Raw genomic sequence first — 18180 nt, 5'->3', positions numbered from 1 at the left:
ATACATATATTAAATAAAAATGAATACATATATTGAAAATAATTAAACACAATAAGAATATAGCGTACATATGTTGAAATAAAAACTGAACAAAACATACATTAACACAATGGATATTGAGAACTAATTTTAACAAGAAAAAGAACTAATGTTTGTAGACGAGATAAAGCATCAGCGTCTTTGTTTAAGATTCCAGGACGATGAGTAATTTTGTAACTCCATCGTTGCAAAGCCAATGCCCACCTAGTTAATTTAGGGCTTTTTGGAGTTTTTTCAATTAAGTATTTTAATGGATTATGATCAGTTACGATTTCTACCGTAGTTCCATGCAACCATTTATCAAATTTTTTAAATCCAAACAAAATAGCATAAGCTTCCTTTTTAATGGTTGACCAATTTTTTTGAGTTTTGTTAAATTTTTGGCTTACAAATGCGATGGGTTTATAATTTCCCTTTCCATCTTTTTGGGTTAGACAACAACCAACTGCATAGTCAGAAGCGTCTGAGTGAATTTCGAAAGGTTTACCAAAATCAAGGGCATTTAACGCTGTCGCCTCACATAAAGCTTTCTTCAATCTAAAAAACGATTCTTCTTCGCGTTTTCCCCAATTTACATCTCCTGATTTTTTCCCTTTGGTTAGTTCAGTTAGAGGGGTTGCAATTTCCGCATAATTAGGAATATATGATCGATAAAACCCCATTAGTCCTAACACAGATCTTACTACCCTTTTCGTCTTTGGCCTTTCTAGTCGTTTTATTGCCGCAATTTTTTCCTCGTCTGGTGCATGCTTACCTCCTCCTATCTTATGGCCTAAAAATTGTAGTTCTCGTGCCACGAAAGTGCATTTTTTAAATTTTACAGAAAACCCTGTCTTTTCTAATTCCTGCAATACCTTTCTCAGATGAATTAAATGTTCGCTCCATGTTTTGGAGTACACTATTATATCGTCAATGTAAGCTTGAGCATAACTAGAATGGTTTCGAAGAACACTATTCATTTTTTTTGGAATGTACCCGATGCTCCCGACAGACCAAAAGGCATAACCTTCCACTGATATACTCCGTTATGCGTGGAAAAAGCTGTTAAAATTTTGTTCTCATCATTCATTTTAATTTGGTAATATCCCTTTAGCAAATCTAGACAAGATAACCATTGAGCCATCCCCGCAGTAAAAACTAATTCTTGTGTATCTTTCATGGGGTAATTAGGAACTTTTGTTACAGCATTAAGGGCTCTATAGTCAATACACATTCGAATGGATGCGTCCTTCTTTGCCACACATACTATAGGATATGTAATGTCTGCATTCGAAGGTTCAATCAAGTGTAAGTCCAACAGTTCTTTCACTTGTCTGTCCACCTCTGCTCTATAAGACATTGGAACGCTGTAGGAATGCGGTTTCCGTCTAGTAATATTGGGCAAAAGTTCAATCACGTGCTCCCCGATTGCAACTGGTTGCACTGGTCTTTTGAATAAAGGTTCAAATTCTTTTAATAATGTCTCCAATTCTGTTTGCTGCGTAGTTGATAAGTCAGGTGAGGCTACGGATTTTACTTCCTGCCAAAAGGAGTCTTCTTTCAATGGAGTATTTTCGATGTCACCAAATTCTTCTTCTCCTTCGAATAAGACGTTCACACTTCCGGAGCTAGCAATAAATTCTCTCATTTTATTTTGATGCACATGCCTCAGACTACCATCAGGCATCTTCACTAAAAATGAATGTTCATTCTTTCGTGATTCGATGGTACATGGACCTTGCCATCTAGCTAAAAGCTTGTTTCTAGAATCAGGGAATAGAACAATTACCTTGTCTCCTGGATTAAAGACTTTCTTCGTAGATCTCAAATTGTAATAACGAGCCATTCTTTCTTGCTGTACTGTTGAAATCAATTTTGCTTTCTCAGCTGCGTCTTCTAGCTGCTTCTTAAGCTTTTCCATGTAAAGAGGTACTGGAGTAGTATCTAACTGCAAACCCTCTTCATCTGCCACCCAAGTGTTCCTCAGAATAGATAAGGGTCCTTCTGGTTTTCGTCCATATAACAACTGAAAAGGTGCTACGCCGGTCGTGCTGTTGGGGACTTCTCGATAGGCCCACAAAATGAATGGTATTTTTGTATGCCATGTACGTGGCTCTTCCAAAATGACATGATGTAGCATGTGCTTTAACGTCTGATTAAATCTTTCTGCCAGCCCATTCGACTCTGGATGCAATGGTGTCGAAAATCTTGGGCTGGATCCCATTCTTTTTTCAAACTCTTGTGTCAAACTAGCATTGAAATTAGTCCCATTGTCTGATGCTATTATATTAGGCACACCTGTCCGCATGAAGATGGTTAACAGTGCTTCAGCCCATCTCGTGTTCTGATCAACTAGACATAATATATATCTGTGACCTTTTGCACTCGGCGGATCTATAGGTCCAATGATGTCGATGTTTACCACTTGGAACGGCAATTCTGGTCTTGCCACAGGAGTAATTGGTACTCTGTCCTTTTGATTTATTCGCCTTGTCAACTGACAATCTTTGCATTGTTGACAAAAAGCTCTGACATCTTTGGATATTCCATGCCAGTAAAAAGAATACCTTATTCTTTCAGCAGTTTTTCTTGCGCCCATGTGACCTCCAAATACCGAACAGTGAGCTAAATTTAGAGCTTCAAGTCTACGCTTCTTAGGCAAAACTAGCTGAGCAACGGACTCCCCTAAAACTTTTTCTTTGTGAAACAAAAATTTATTATGGAAATAATATCCTCCGGACTTTTCATTTGCACATTTTCTAGCATATTCCAAATCTGGACAATCCACTTGATCTTTAAGAAATTCGTCCGACCTTGATAGTTCTTTAGCATTCTTTTCTGAATTTTCCACAGATAATGCCCTTATTTCTTCACTTCCCAAGACTGGGTTGTCATCACTTGTTTCATCGACGATTTCTCTATCTTGAATTGTCTTCAGTTCTGTGTCCTTTTCGGAAATATCAACGAAATAATTTTCTTGAACACCCTGCAACTTGTCCCTTATTTCTGGGGGCAACAGTACATCATCCACCAGAGTAGGAGCAACTGTACACAGCACTTCTTGGTGAATCATGTTCCCGTCTTTGCCAACGATGACACCCATTGGAATACTGACAAGAGAACATTTCTCTGCTGGACCAAAAATGCCTTTTATATAAATTGAAGCCTTATCTTCAACAGGAAAATCAGTCAATATATCTCTTCTGACTACAGTTATTTCAGTGCCAGAATCAATTAAAGCTGTTGCAGGCTTTCCATTCACACTTATACGTATCTTTTCTAGATTACAAAGACCCTTATCAAGAGAAGGTCGTCTGTGAGACATCACTTTAGCCACTACTGCCGTTTCCTTAGTCACCGGTTCTGGATCCACGACAGTTCTGTGAACATTTGCCTTTCTTCTACTATCTTGATCTGAGTTCGTCTTTAAAAGTTTGGGACAGAACTTCTTTACGTGACCACCCACTCCACAGAAATAGCAGGTAAACTTTGGACGGTTTTTCGGTTCGTATCTATTCCGTGTGAAACCTTTATCTTGCTTCATCTGTTTAGGACTATTATTATAGTCTCTGTTATCACGGCTAAAGGCGTTATTTCTAACATTTACTTGTTGATGTCCCTTGGGATTTGGATTGGATGGTCTCCGATAAGTTTTTCGAATACACTCGTACTCGTCTAGCTTGTCTGCTAAATCTTGGGGTTTGACTAATGTCCCCCACACATCAATAAAATGGTCACGAACCTCTTGTGGAACTCTCTTCTTTACTTGATCCGTAATGATCAAATCTTTCAGTCCCTCCAAATCTGTGACATTCAAAGCACTTATCCAGCCTTGAAAGTAATTTGTAACTTCATAAATGAAATCTTTCCAACTCTTCTCTGGATTTCTTTGGTGCTGAACAAATTTCTGCCGAAAACCTTCAGCATTCAATTTAAACTTCTTCATCAAGATTTCCTTCACATATTCAAAATTAAAAAATTCTTCTTCTGGAATTCTTGCGATCAGTTCCACTATCTCTGCAGGCATGAGAGGTATTAAACATGACACCCAGTTTTCCTCATCAATTTTCAACCTCTTGACTTGTCTCTCAAACAATGACATATATAAGACACAATCACATTCTTTTTCGTCGAATTTTGGCATGGACTTGGAAATTTCAATCTGCGGATTGATATGAAATTGTCCACCACTAGCTGAACTAGCATTAGCTGCAGCCATTCCTGCTTCTATTTTTTTCTTTTCCAATTCAAATTCCATCTCCATCTGTAACTTCGACTTACTCTCTTGTTCCTTTCTTGTAGAGATTATTGTTTCTAGTAAAGTTTTGACAAATTCTTCTTCATATACCTGACTGGCAGTGATTAATGTTTTTAGCCCATATACTGTCATATCAGATTTCGGTTCCTCCCCAATTTCAGTTGCCAACACTATAAGATCACACTTGATACCCTTTGCCAAAAACGCCATTATTAAATAATAATTCTGACCCGAAAATAGAAATTTACCCTGTTTCTTTTGAATTATACAAATATTTTTTGTTGTTTTAAAAACGCGCAACAAGAATTCTGTTACTGCTGAGATACTCTTTACAATATTGAAAAAAAAATACTCAAATGAAAATAAAGTAAAATAATAATAATCGCTAACAATATTATCTTGATAATTTTTAAATTCATAAAACTTATTTTAACAATCTAAAATGCAAGTACATGTTCCAAACAATTTCTGTTTTATTTGAAAACATTTCTTAAAATATTAAACATAAAGTGGTTTATGCACTTGCGACAAACTTTTTATAATGTAACACAAATTAACTTTTAACAACTTTAGTTGTTGTTCTATTTCACAACAATAAAATATAATCTCTAATACAACACTCCCTTTATACTTATATCAATAAAAAAAGAAAATGAAAAAGTAATAAATCTTCCATTAATAAAGATCATTCATATTAAAATATTAAACCAGAATTATTTATTTGAGCTATAGTCAAATGTTACGAAACAATAACTGAAAGAATTTAGTACATAAATAATCATAAAATGAAGAGAGTATTAGAATGCTTTCCCGAATAACAGCAAATAGTATTAATTCTAAGAAATATCCTTTTAATAAAAAAACACAAATGGCATAAATTAGATGATAAAAAAAAACCCATATATCTACTCTTTCCTTTTACTTATTTCTTGTTTTCTTTTTTTTTTTTAACTGCCGTCAACAGGATTAATAAAACAAGAATGATTTATCCGGAACACCGGAAATATGTATATCAATCAGAAAAGTATTATTTTTAAAATATCTTTCGTTCGGAATCGAAACGAAAGTGTTACTGGTAATTATTTTTCAACTAAAATACAGAATTATCAAGCACAAAATTCAATTAAACATATCACTTATCTAAGACAACAATCAAAATAAATTCTTTAATGTCCAGAATATCTGAAAAAAGGACATAAATATCAAAACAAGTGAAACAAAAACTCGTAGAGCTTATTATTGTATTTTCCAAGAATTAATTCGTTGCAATGTTTATGGAACAATTACTTTATTATATATTTAAAAAAATATATCAAAAGAACAACAGTTTTATTCTTATAAAAATAAAGAATTTATTATAAAATGATATACAATTATTTATGACAGCATTCACCCTTTCAAAACGAAACGATAGTGTCAACAATTGTTCAGCTCATTTCTTGATAGAAATAAATTTTTAACACAGCATGTTTTAGTTTTATTTCTCTAAAAGGTACAATAATCACCTTTTTTTTTTCTTTTACTCTCTTTATTTTACTGACGTAAACTATATTTAATCATCGTAACCACTGACGCGGTATTATCACTGACGTAACAAATAAAATGGCAAGTTCCTGGCGGAACAAAGTATAAACTATAATAAATTAATACTTATTTGTGCTATAAAGATATATTAAAAGCATGTTAGAAGGTGACACAACATGTAGAAGTTAGAAATCTGGATATCACTGGCGTGATACAACAACTTATATTCCTGACGGAACAAAATCACTGGCGTGATACAACAAATTATATTCCTGACGGAACAAAACTATATCTTTACATGCGCACCAAATCAGTAAACATTTAGCTTGCCTGAGTTCCTTTAGCTACTGCCGTAACTTCCCTCATCACATACCTGGATTCGTTGGGTTACCTCGATTTCCTTCTGGATTAAAAGAAAGGATAATAGACACCTTCATTAATCCAGATCCCGTTCGCTGCCGAGCTTTTTTTTTAATTCTTATTTCTCATCAGAAAAATTAATAAGGCAAAGACTGCCCTTTTAGTAAGTAAATGTAAACGAAAATAATTGGTATGACACCATATTTAAATTTTTTGACAACATTTAATTGACGTAGGACGAAACATAACATATATGAACACTATTACAAAATTTAGTAAGTGAACCTCATAGAGCTCTTAACATCCACCTCTCTCCTCTCTCGGCACCGTCCTTCTTCTCCACACTCTTCCCTTCAGTTCGTTTTCTGGTTCTAATCATCCGCAGCGCCCTCACAAGAATAAATGTACTTTATTTTTAAGACGGTATTCAAATCGCTGCGAGACACTTGATGAGGTATTTCATTTAACCCTTTAAAGGGCCATTTTTTTCTAGTCATATTATGTTAAAATATTTTTAGGCTTGAAATTAGAATAAGAAAAGGGATTCGTTTAGCTTATTAGATAAATTTAATTTGATTAATTAATTAATTTGGTTAATTAATAATTCAATAACAAATCAAGACACATCATTTTGTGTGAGATAAAGAACTGAAGCATCTAAGTTTCTGTCTTTCTAAAAAAGTTTGTCAGAACTTATGCCAACCTACATCATTTCATACAAAGATTGATAAATTGGGTGGGAAGCATACTTCCCACGGCCCTAGAAAGGGTTAATACATCGTTCTACTCTTCTAGTAGTATTTAAAAAAATACATTTATCAGAACTTTTTGTGAAAAAAGACATAACATGCTTGAATAAAATCTGATCGTTTGAAATATAAGGAACTTGAAAGTAATACAGACACTATTAGAACAACTAAATATTGTGATAATTAAGGAAATGTAGAAAAAACGGAAAATAATTGGTTATAAGGGATATCTACCTCTTTTAAAACTTTTGTGGTGATGTTCATGTAGAGTGTAGTGTAAAGCATTTCATCGCTATTAGAAAAATAAACTCTTTATTACACTAACTACTATCTAACATCGCTGCTTAGCGCACGTATACACAGAACGGGGATTCCCCGGGAGAAGTAATAACATAGATTGTATTAGGGAAAGTAGATAGGTAGCGCTTTAGAATGACATGATTAAAGATGGCGCTACGATCACTACATGAGTATCCCCCTAGTGAACAAGGAGAACGACAAATGTAATAATACAAGATAATTATGCGCGCATCAAAATAAAACATCACATAATACAATAAGTATAATATAGGATAATGATTTCAAATGGTAAATAGATGCAATAATATATGAAATACATAAAATTACAGTTACAATATATATATATATGCGTAACAATTTATATCTCAGTAATTAATCTCGTTGGAAAATGGACATGACGTCCACTACGAGTGGTAGTTGGTTTTGTCGGTAATTGTTCATTTTTAGAAGAAAGTTCACCTTGAGTTTTATGAATAGTTGCAGGTATAGAAGGTAACGAGTCATTAGATCCTGTCAACACATATGCAGGTTTGACACGGTCTATGGAAACTGTTACATTTTTATTATTAACTTTTAATACAAAAGTTTTATCTTTCCTGCTGATTACAAGGTGTGGACCAGTGTAAGGAGGTGAAAGAGGAGGTTTAACACTGTCCACTCTCAAAAATACATGAGAGCAAGTACTTAAGGATGGATGAATATAAATAGGTTTAACCGAGTGTCTAGACGTAGAGATAGGATTTATAGATTGCATTAGTGCTTTGAATTTTGATACATAAGTATCTGTTGGTACTGATAGATCTACTTTTGAGGTTAAAATGTCAGAAGGCAATCTGAGGGTTGTACCAAAGACTAATTCAGCACATGTGGCATTTATGTCAGGTTTAATTGCAGATCGAATTCCGAGTAAAACTATGGGAATAGTTTCAGTCCAGTTTGGTTGACAATGGGCTATAATAGAACTCTTAAGATCCCTGTGGAAACGTTCTACAAGTCCATTGGATTGGGGATGGTAGGACGTTGTGCGGATTCGATTTGTGCCCAAAATATTATTCAAATGTCTAAATAGATGTGAATCAAAATTTTTACCTTGATCTGTAGTTATAGTTACTGGACAACCGAAACGAGATATCCAATTATGAATTAGGGCTTTACATGTTGTTTCAGCAGTTATATCTGAAGTAGGAATAGCTTCCGGCCATCTGGTAAATCGGTCAACTATTGTCATACAATATTTATAACCATCAGATAGTGGGAGTGGTCCTATGAAATCAATATTTATATGGGCAAATCGAGCATCTGGCAAAGCGAAAGTGCCTATAGGAGATTTTGTATGTTTTTGAATTTTAGAACGTTGGCAATTATGACAAGATTGAACAGAATTTTTAATAAATGAATTCATGTTTGGCCAAAAATAACGTTTAGTAATCAGCTTTCTTGTTGCTCGAATGCCAGGATGAGAAAGATTGTGAATATTTTCAAAAACTATTGAACGAAAAGAATTTGGAATGTACGGACGAGGTGAATTAGTAGATAAGTCACAATACAAGGTTACATCCTCTAAGGGAAAATATTGCTTTTCTATTTTACAATTTGAAGACTTCAGATATTCTTTAAGTTCAGAATCATTTAACTGTGCAAGTGAGATGTCATTAAAATTTAAATTTTTCTTTGAAATTGAATTGATTTCAATGCGAGACAATGCATCTGCAACAATGTTTTCTGTACCCTTGACATAACGAATGTCGGTAGAAAATTGGGATATGAAGTCTAAATGTCTCAGTTGACGAGGTGAGCATTTATCAGGCTTTTGCTTAAAGGCTTCAGTAAGGGGTCTTTGATCAGTATAGATTGAAAATTCCCTACCTTCAAGCATGTGTCGAAATTTTTTTATGGAAGCATAAATAGCAAGAAGTTCTCTGTCGTATGTTGACCAATTAGTTTGACTTTTAGAAAGTTTCATTGAGAAGAATGCAATAGGTTCCCAAATTCCATTTGAAAGTTGATTTAAAGAGCTTCCGATAGCAAATAAGGATGCATCAGTCCACAGACTTAAAGGAGCTCCAGGAATCGGATGTTTGAGTAGGGTAGCTTCGGCAAGAGCTTTCTTAGCATTAGAAAATGCCTTATCAGCTTCCTCAGACCATTGCAGAGTAGTTTCAGATTTTTTTGCTGGCCGTGGTGATTTCTTTTTGTTAGTATGGCCTTCAAGAAACTTAATCAAAGGTGATAATATGTGAGCTGCCTTGGGAAGAAATCTGCGGTAAAAATTAAACATACCCAAAAATCTACGAAGTTGAGTAAGGGTAGTGGGTCGTGGGAATTCTTGAATTGCACTAACTCGATCAGGAATTGGAGAAATACCTTCTTTGGAAACTTTAAATCCTAAAAAATCTAGGGTAGGAACACCAAATGTACACTTAGAAGATTTAATTGTAAGTCCATAATGGTCTAATTTTGAAAAGAGAGCTCTGAGATGTTGTCTATGCTCTTCGATTGATTTTGAAGCAATTAATAAATCGTCAATAAAAGCATACACACCATCTAAATTTCTAGTAACTTCATCAATAAATCTCTGAAAGGTACTTGATGCATTGCACAAACCAAATTGCATCCGAGTGCTCTCGAAGAGTCCGAACGGAGTACAAATAGCTGTTTTATGAACGTCCTCGGGAGCAATCGGAATTTGATGAAAAGCTTTTACTAAATCAATATGAGAAAAAATTGTGGTTCCATGTAGTTCGCTAGTAAAATCCAAAACACTGGGAATCGGATATTTGTCCTTTTTGGTCTGAGCATTAAGAGCTCTAAAATCACCAACAGGACGCCAATCATCACTTCCCTTTTTCGGAACCATATGTAGAGGAGAGGCATAATTGCTGTTAGATGGCCGCATATGGCCTAAATCCAACATATGCTGAAATTCCATTTTAGCGATTTTTAAGCGATCGGGTGCTAGCCTACGAGGTTTTGCATAAACAGGAGAACCAAAAGTTTCAATATGATGCATAACAGAATGTTTTACAGTTTGGTTTGCACATGGAGCTTTAACAATATTAGGAAAATCATTCAATAACTTTGAAAAATCATCATTACAAAATACAGATTTTACAGAATGAACATCAGTATTATAAAGAATAGCATGGGCATTTATATGTGTATACATATCATTTAAACGACGATTTCTTAAATTAGGTTGCAAATTAAAATGATGTAAAAAATCTGCACCAATAATTGCAGTTTTAATATCACAAACATAAAAAGGATAAACAAATTGTTTTCTTAAACCTAAATCTAAAGATAATAACTTCTGTTTATAAACATTTATAATGGAACCATTTGCTGCAAAGAATTTTTGAATCGGAGTACACAGTTTATCATTTCTAGTCGCAGGAATCAAACTACAATCACTGCCAGTGTCAACAAGAAAATTTACATTTGGTTTTCTATCGCGAACAAAAAGGCGACGAGAACTACTGGGCGAGGCGTATGTCGCCGCTACTCCTTGCCGTTGTGATTTGGCTGATAATTGCAAGGCGTAATGCATTTTTGCGCTTTGGAGTCGTACTTCCGATGATACCAACAAATATCATCATTACTGGCAGGACTTTTCCGTCGAAAACGAGGTTGGCGATTCCGTGAATGACTTCTGGAATGGCGACGCATCTGTGCAATTTCTTTACGCAACATTTTAATTTCTGATAACAGTTCAGAATCAGCTGTAGCAGTTTCATTTGAAACAGCACTTACCTGGTTTGGTGTTATATCCAGTATTTTGTCGGCTATTTCAGAGGCTTTTTGAGGTGTCAAAGGTTGTATTGAGGCAAGAATCGATTGCACATTAGATGGTAGTTGCTGAAGAAATAATTCCAGTAAAAGAGAATCGGCAATATTGTGACTTTCGGCACGTCTTTGCATAATTCTTAACAGCTCGGACGGCTTTCTATCATGCAACTGCTCTCCAGCCAATAACTTACGAATTTCCTGAGATTTTGATTCTCCGCATCGGGAAATTATCTCAGATTTAAGTTGGCTGTAAGGGTCAGTTGCATCTGGCGAAAGAATGATATCGCGCACAGTTATCGCGATTTCAGGTGGCAAAGTGCTCACGCAGTAGTTGAATTTAGTGCGAGAAGCTGTAATTGGCTTTGGAATAGCCAATTCAAATGTTGACTCTACCATCGTAAACCAAAGTGAAGGGTCGGACGGAATGAAGTTAGGCATCCTCACAGCTGAGATTTCCTCCATCATGAAGTGCGCTTTCGTTTCAAAACGAAACTTAGTAAGATAATATTAATCAAATTAAATCAAAAGAGATGCGTGATTTATTATCCGGGTCACCATTTGTGGTGATGTTCATGTAGAGTGTAGTGTAAAGCATTTCATCGCTATTAGAAAAATAAACTCTTTATTACACTAACTACTATCGAACATCGCTGCTTAGCGCACGTATACACAGAACGGGGATTCCCCGGGAGAAGTAATAACATAGATTGTATTAGGGAAAGTAGATAGGTAGCGCTTTAGAATGACATGATTAAAGATGGCGCTACGATCACTACACTTTTTTTTATCATTTTCAAGCTTGAAATTTCACAGAACCTCTTTTTTTTTTAACACTAATATTATCTTTTTGAAAGTACCATTTTGATTTTTGCTGTAAATGATTAAGGTAATCTCTATGTCATCTGAACCACATATATTGGTTTATTTTAGTTACCCTTTGCCAACATTTCAAAGCATTATCAGAAAATTCTGTTAAATTTGGTTCAATAATTGCGGAAATAGGTCTACAAACTAAAAACTGTGCGAGGGTTAAAGCTTGCAAGTCATTTCGAACTGAGGAAAGCGATGTTAATGGTCGATAATTTAAAATTCCTTCTATTTGATTTGCTACAGTTAGGAATTCTTCATAAGTCAATTTTAGGTTGCCTAAAGCTCTGAAAAAATGAAATTTACAGGACTTAACTCCTTCCTCCCGAATTTCATCGAAGTGAGCCGATAAGGAGGGAATGAAATTCCAATTAATTTTTTCTGAGCTTAGATAATCTGTCAACACATTATCTGGATTACCAACTATCTTGTATAGTCTTTTCAACTCCTTATGAGCACCTATAAAATTACAACCATTGTCTGTAAATATAGTAGAAATTCTGTCTCTTCGTGATATAAATCTTTTTAGGGCAGCTATGAAAGAATTTGATTTTAAGTCTGAAACAATTTCAAAATGTGCTGCTCTCGTTACGAAACATACAAAAATTGAGACATAAATTTTTTGAAGAGGTCCTTTTCTTTGAAACTTATTTTTAATAAAAACCGGACCACAGAAATCTACTCCAGTAATATTGAATGGTGACGAAGGATTACAACGTTCTGCGGGTAAATCCACGACCTTCGTAAAACAAGGCCTCACAACTTATTTGTGACGTCACACGGGTAGGATGAATGGCTGCCATGAGCAGAATTCTGCTTTCTTCCTTGATGTTTAGGTATATTTTAAATTCACTTAAAAATAACTTATTATTAATATTAAGACATTTACCTTGCATAAAATTCAAAATTATTTTTTTTCCCTGTGTGAATGAAAGAAACGGCATAGTAGAAAATCTTAAGGTCCTCTATAGCTTATTGACCATTTAATGACATTCAAACTTCATTTAATAACATTTAAATCACAATGTAAATTTATTAGATATATACATTGGGGTAGTATTGTTAGTTTTTCTTGTTTTAATGGAGATTTTCATTTTTATTTTATTAAAAATCGCTTTGTTTTTTCCCTGAAAATATTTTTTAAAGCTTAAAATTAAATTAATCTAATACTTTTTTAATCTTTTGATTATTTTTTTTATTGTATTGACAGGTAATACAAGTATTTTATAAGTTAACATAAAATTGTTTACTTCTCAAATTACTTATGAACTTTCAAATAAAATATTAATGTATTTAATATAAAATTTAAATTTTACACCAACTAATTCTGTTGATAAAAAAGAATTACTTTCACAGCTTGTTTTTTCACATTAAGAATTGTTTTCATTTAATATATTAGTAATTCATACAATTTAATAAACTAGTTTTTATTATACCTGATTTTACATTTCAATGCATTTATGATTAATTTCAATTCAATCTGTAGAAACAGTAAAAGAAAACACAAATAAAAAAAATCACACACTATTTGAATCATAACATTTTATTTACAGAGAGACAATAACAAAATACATTTTGTTTTCCAATTTTATTATAAATTTCACACAGACAAATGAAAATAATTATAATATTAAATAAAGTTAAAATACAAACTTACAAATTACTTCTAATTTGGAAGAAATTAATAAAGAATGACTTACCTTAGGAGCTTGAGAAGTGCCTAGACAAATAAAAATTATTTTGTTTGCTTTTTGAATTATACTCCATGTATTTGATTTAAAGTTTTTAAATTTTAAAATTAAAGCAGTAAAAGTGTTGATTTTTTTCTATCTCCTCTCTTTTTGCTATATCCTGGAGACTGCTATTTAAAGCTGCTTTTAAGTTTTCCCATTTTTTTTATGTGTTTCCATTGGAGTTTCACTTCTTGCTTTTGATTCTGAGGAAAAGTATGAGGGTAAATTAGGGAAAATTGAAGGTACAGCATCAGGTACAAGCCTAGAAAAAAAGAAAAAAACGTGGAATTCTTTAGATAAAAAAAATTAGTAAACTTAAAATCAAAAACAAAATAGATATTTTCTTAATACATAAACTAAAAGCTAACGTATGTTAGACAGTATTAAATAAAATCATATTGAGTATTAAATAATAAAATTTAAAATCAACAGAAACATTCATTCATCCAAAATAAATACCTAGTTTAATATTATGTTGGAATATCTATATGTTGGAATTATTTATACTACCATTCAAGTAATACAATATTCTACATGAATTAATCAATTAATTTTACACAGTATGAAAAATTGATTTAAAAACAGTAACTTTTCATTACTTTTTTAAAAAAAAGTTTCAGATATTTTGTAAAAGTTGCATTCATTTATAATTAAAGATTATACATAACTAATGATATTTAAAAATAATAATAAATATTAATTGTCGTATATATTATCTGATGATTTATAGATAAACATATAAAAACTACATTTTCTAAACCTATATGAGCATGTAATTCATATTGTTTTTACAACTATATCTAACTTTTTTACATAATATTTTAGAATAAAATATAAATTTAATCTGCTACAATCTATAGTCATGATATATATAATTAAAAATTAAGTTTTATTATTCATTAGATGATTTTAAACTTTTTTTATAAAAGCATAATAACAATAAATCACTTAAGTACTTTGTAAGATTTTGGTGATAATTATTAAAAGTTTCTAAAATAATTGCCTTTTACATTCTAGTGGTACTTGAATAAGTTCTCCTGCACTGGTATTAAACGCTTCTCTAACGGTTAAAAACTGATTTTCTTGAAAATGTTTAGCACAGACCTAAATGTTAGCAGTAAATATTAGGCCTAAATCAGATTTTAAAAAATATGTATGAAGTATAATTAAAAAGATACAGAAACAAAACATTTTAAATACTAAGAACAAACAAACAAAAGACTATGAGAAGTAACAATAAAAGAAAGAAGTTTTTTATTTAGCTCAAGCAAACAATACCAAAGTAATTGGAAGCATAAGCAACTAATGTAGAACAAACAAAAATGACAGAAGATAAATGGAAGTTATACATAATTGTAAATGTTTCGCATTTCAAAAGAATTAATTAACTAAAAATTGTACAAAAAATCAAACTTACCTTACTATATTTAGTTGGTACGAAATCGTCCCGCTTTATTGCAGAGATCCATGCTCTTCTAGTGTTTTCATCGCTTGGAAACGAAAATACAGAAGCATTGGAGCTATTTTTTGTGTAATTACTTTTACAATTGGGAATACAGCACGCACTAGGCATCTTCATTATGATAAATTAAAATTAATATGCAAAAAGATAAGAAAACTTTCAAACAAAGCCAACAACACATTTCTCGTTCTTCACTACAATAACGACTAGCGTGACTACCGTTTTCTACAGATTTCATCCAACCTCATGACTTCATGGGCTGAAAGCGTTGGTAGTTGTGAGGCCTTGTATTACAAAAGTCGTGGTAAATCACCTATGTTTTGAATATACAGGTGAGGATTATATCGGGAACAAGTAATATAGTTATGAACAATACTGCGAGCTATATCTCTGCTCCCAATGGACCAATACATCTGTCTAGTTAAATGAAGTAACGTTTGGGCTCCAATATGACAATTTTTAAGATGAATACTTTGCATAATTAATTTAGTAAGGATATGAGTTTTAGATAAAATAATAGGAAATTTAACCTGAAATGGTGAGTCGGCATTTCTAAGTCTGCCTCCTACTCTAATTACATTAGAACCTTCTTCTAAAAAAGGGGATAAACTTTTTAATTTGCTAGAAGGGTTTATTGTTTACCACTTGCTAAGTTTTTGAAGTCTTCAGCAAGAACATTTTGTTATACAAGGAAAATTAATTTAAATTCTGCTTCTTCGATTTCTTTTGAAGAGAGTGAACCCTTCATTTCTTTTTTCTGCAGTTTCCTAGAAATCTGAGGAGAAAACTGAAAACACGTATTAATTTGTCATACTTATTACTAATTTTGAAAAAGTTAATAAGAAAATCGGAATTTAAAGTCACTAAGGTGTGAGTAGTATTGTCCTTGAGTTCCAATAAAAATTGGGAATCTTGTGATCATCAAAACAATTCAGACTCTAACTCAAAAGAATTAGTCCAAACAGAAATATTTTGCTTTAACTTATTTATCTACACTATATATACTCCTTTTGCGGTGAGTAGTTCATATAATACATGGCTGATTGCGGTATTGCATTGCAGTTGGCTTTCTTAAGCCTTACAAACTGAAGTTGTTTACAGATTCTGCGGGAGCTGGGGAGGCGATGCGGGTCAACCTTCTAAGGAACCCCTGAAAGACTCGACCGGAAGGACGGGTAACGGGGTTGCCGTAATTTTAAGATTGCCAAGTTTGGCGTTAAGCGACATTCCCGTTACCACAAGAGAACGCGTGTCTTCGAGAACAATTTTTTAATGATCACATCTCACACAAAACAAACACGAAAGACGAGACAAGACATTAATGCGCTCGCCTCTCACGGAACAGCCTCTCATCTCATTATAATAACAATCGCAATGCACAGTGGGCTGCATACGTAATCAAGCATCGCCGTCTATTATCCAAAAGAGAAGATAGAGTATAGCAACTGCTACAAGCTTTGAAAACATCGCAAAAAAATCACAAATAGATAGGACAGAGTAAAAATTAAAATAGAATTTTGAAAGAATAAAAAACTTGTAAGAACTGCTGCCATCAGTCGTCTTATCAATAGTTAAGTATGGAATTTCTTGCAATTCGTGTGAGAAACATAAATATTTTGAGGAAGTTCATGATATATTATTAAAGAGAAATGAAAGCCCTATCATGTTCAACATTACACAACATTTTCTAAAATATAATAAATACATGAAAAAGATAAATAAATGATATTAAAATAAGAATGACAGCTTCAAAAGGCAAGAAAGCACAGATTTCTTTATTAACAGAAGGGATTATTGAACTTTCCATTATTACTCTGAGATATTTTATTTCTTTACATAATTGAAATAAGTATATACCAGAATATCACTTAAAATTTCTAAAGACTTTCAAGAAATATTTAAAAAATCACTTATTTCGAATTGTTTGGTTTTCTAGATTTTCCATGGCAAAATATCTTATCTTCACTTGGAATTGTCATCGAAAATCAAACTAGCCTCATTTCTACCACTGAAACTAATGGAGGCGCAACCGAGGGCAGCAAAGGTATTTGTCCAACATGTATTAAAATAACTATTATAAATATATTTCGAACTAAAGGCGAATCTTGAAGTAAACGTTCTTGGGGGGGGGGCAAGAGTTTTCTAATTGGACTATCGTAATCATTAATCTGAATAAAAGAACAAATTTCATGGTCTAACAAAAATCAATAAATTCTTTATTTAGCGCTTTTAAGATGATTTTAGACCAGGAAAAGAAGGTAATTTTAATTCTATTCTTTGTCGCTGTAGAATTTAAAAAATATAAAATAACACTTTTTAGCTCTCAGAAGCAATGGTATTGAATCAATATGAAGATTAAAATTGCGATCAATACAAATATAGAAAGAATTAGAAATTATTAAAATTTAAAAAGTCATATTCAAACTTTCCAAATATTATTTATTGTTATTTTTATATGGATCTTATATCATGCTACTTTGAAAACCGCATGTGCCATAAATATGTGAGAGCTTTCTGCATCATAAAAATATCGATTTAATGATTAAAAGCTAATTTTTTTATGACTAAACTGCAAGCAATTCTTTTTCATGCAGTGCGTTATACATTAAATCTGCATATATATTTTCTTATTTCAGAGCATTTTACTTCAGAATCTACAGTGGAAATATTGAAATCTGAGAAGACAGACGGAAATGAAATACCAGTTGTTGCACAAAACGGTACTTGGGTTTTTCTTACTTTATTTAAATGGAACATAATTGTAACATATAACATTAATAATAACATAACAACTTAATTGTAACATAATGCATTAAGGGGACATTGGGCTCTGAATAAAAAAAAATGGACTAAAATATGAAATTTTCTTTGTACAGCAAATGTTTATATTTAACTAAAAGAACATTACAAAATTTATTGTTCAATAAAATAAATATTTGAAGAATCTACAGGGAAAAAGTGAGGAACATTTCTAAACGATGATCTAATTAGATTTGAATATCAGACATTAAAATTGTTAAAGAAGATTTTTATCACACATTAAAAGAAAATTGGGTATACATTTTATGTTTGGAGTTCTTTAAGATAGTTAAAGGGTGATTTTAGTTTCAGAAAAATATAAAA

General features: G+C 32.5%; 1 protein-coding gene across 2 annotated transcripts in view; it reads left to right on the top strand.

The window, feature by feature from the left end:
* LOC129971560 (uncharacterized) overlaps positions 1-18180 on the top strand; it is a 31447-nt gene that overhangs the window by 10804 nt on the left and 2463 nt on the right. The window contains exons 3-4 of one of the 2 annotated variants that reach the window (XM_056085440.1): positions 16994-17101; positions 17694-17777. In XM_056085440.1, the coding sequence (XP_055941415.1) occupies positions 16994-17101; positions 17694-17777 (192 nt within the window). The remainder of the gene's footprint in view (positions 1-16993; positions 17102-17693; positions 17778-18180) is intronic. The other variant, XM_056085441.1, reaches the window with a different exon arrangement.

This window comes from Argiope bruennichi, chromosome 6 (genome assembly GCF_947563725.1).
Source record: "Argiope bruennichi chromosome 6, qqArgBrue1.1, whole genome shotgun sequence".
Lineage (NCBI taxonomy): Eukaryota > Metazoa > Arthropoda > Arachnida > Araneae > Araneidae > Argiope > Argiope bruennichi.
Note: the sequence above shows the minus strand (reverse complement) of the source record. Positions and strands in the feature narration are given on the sequence as shown.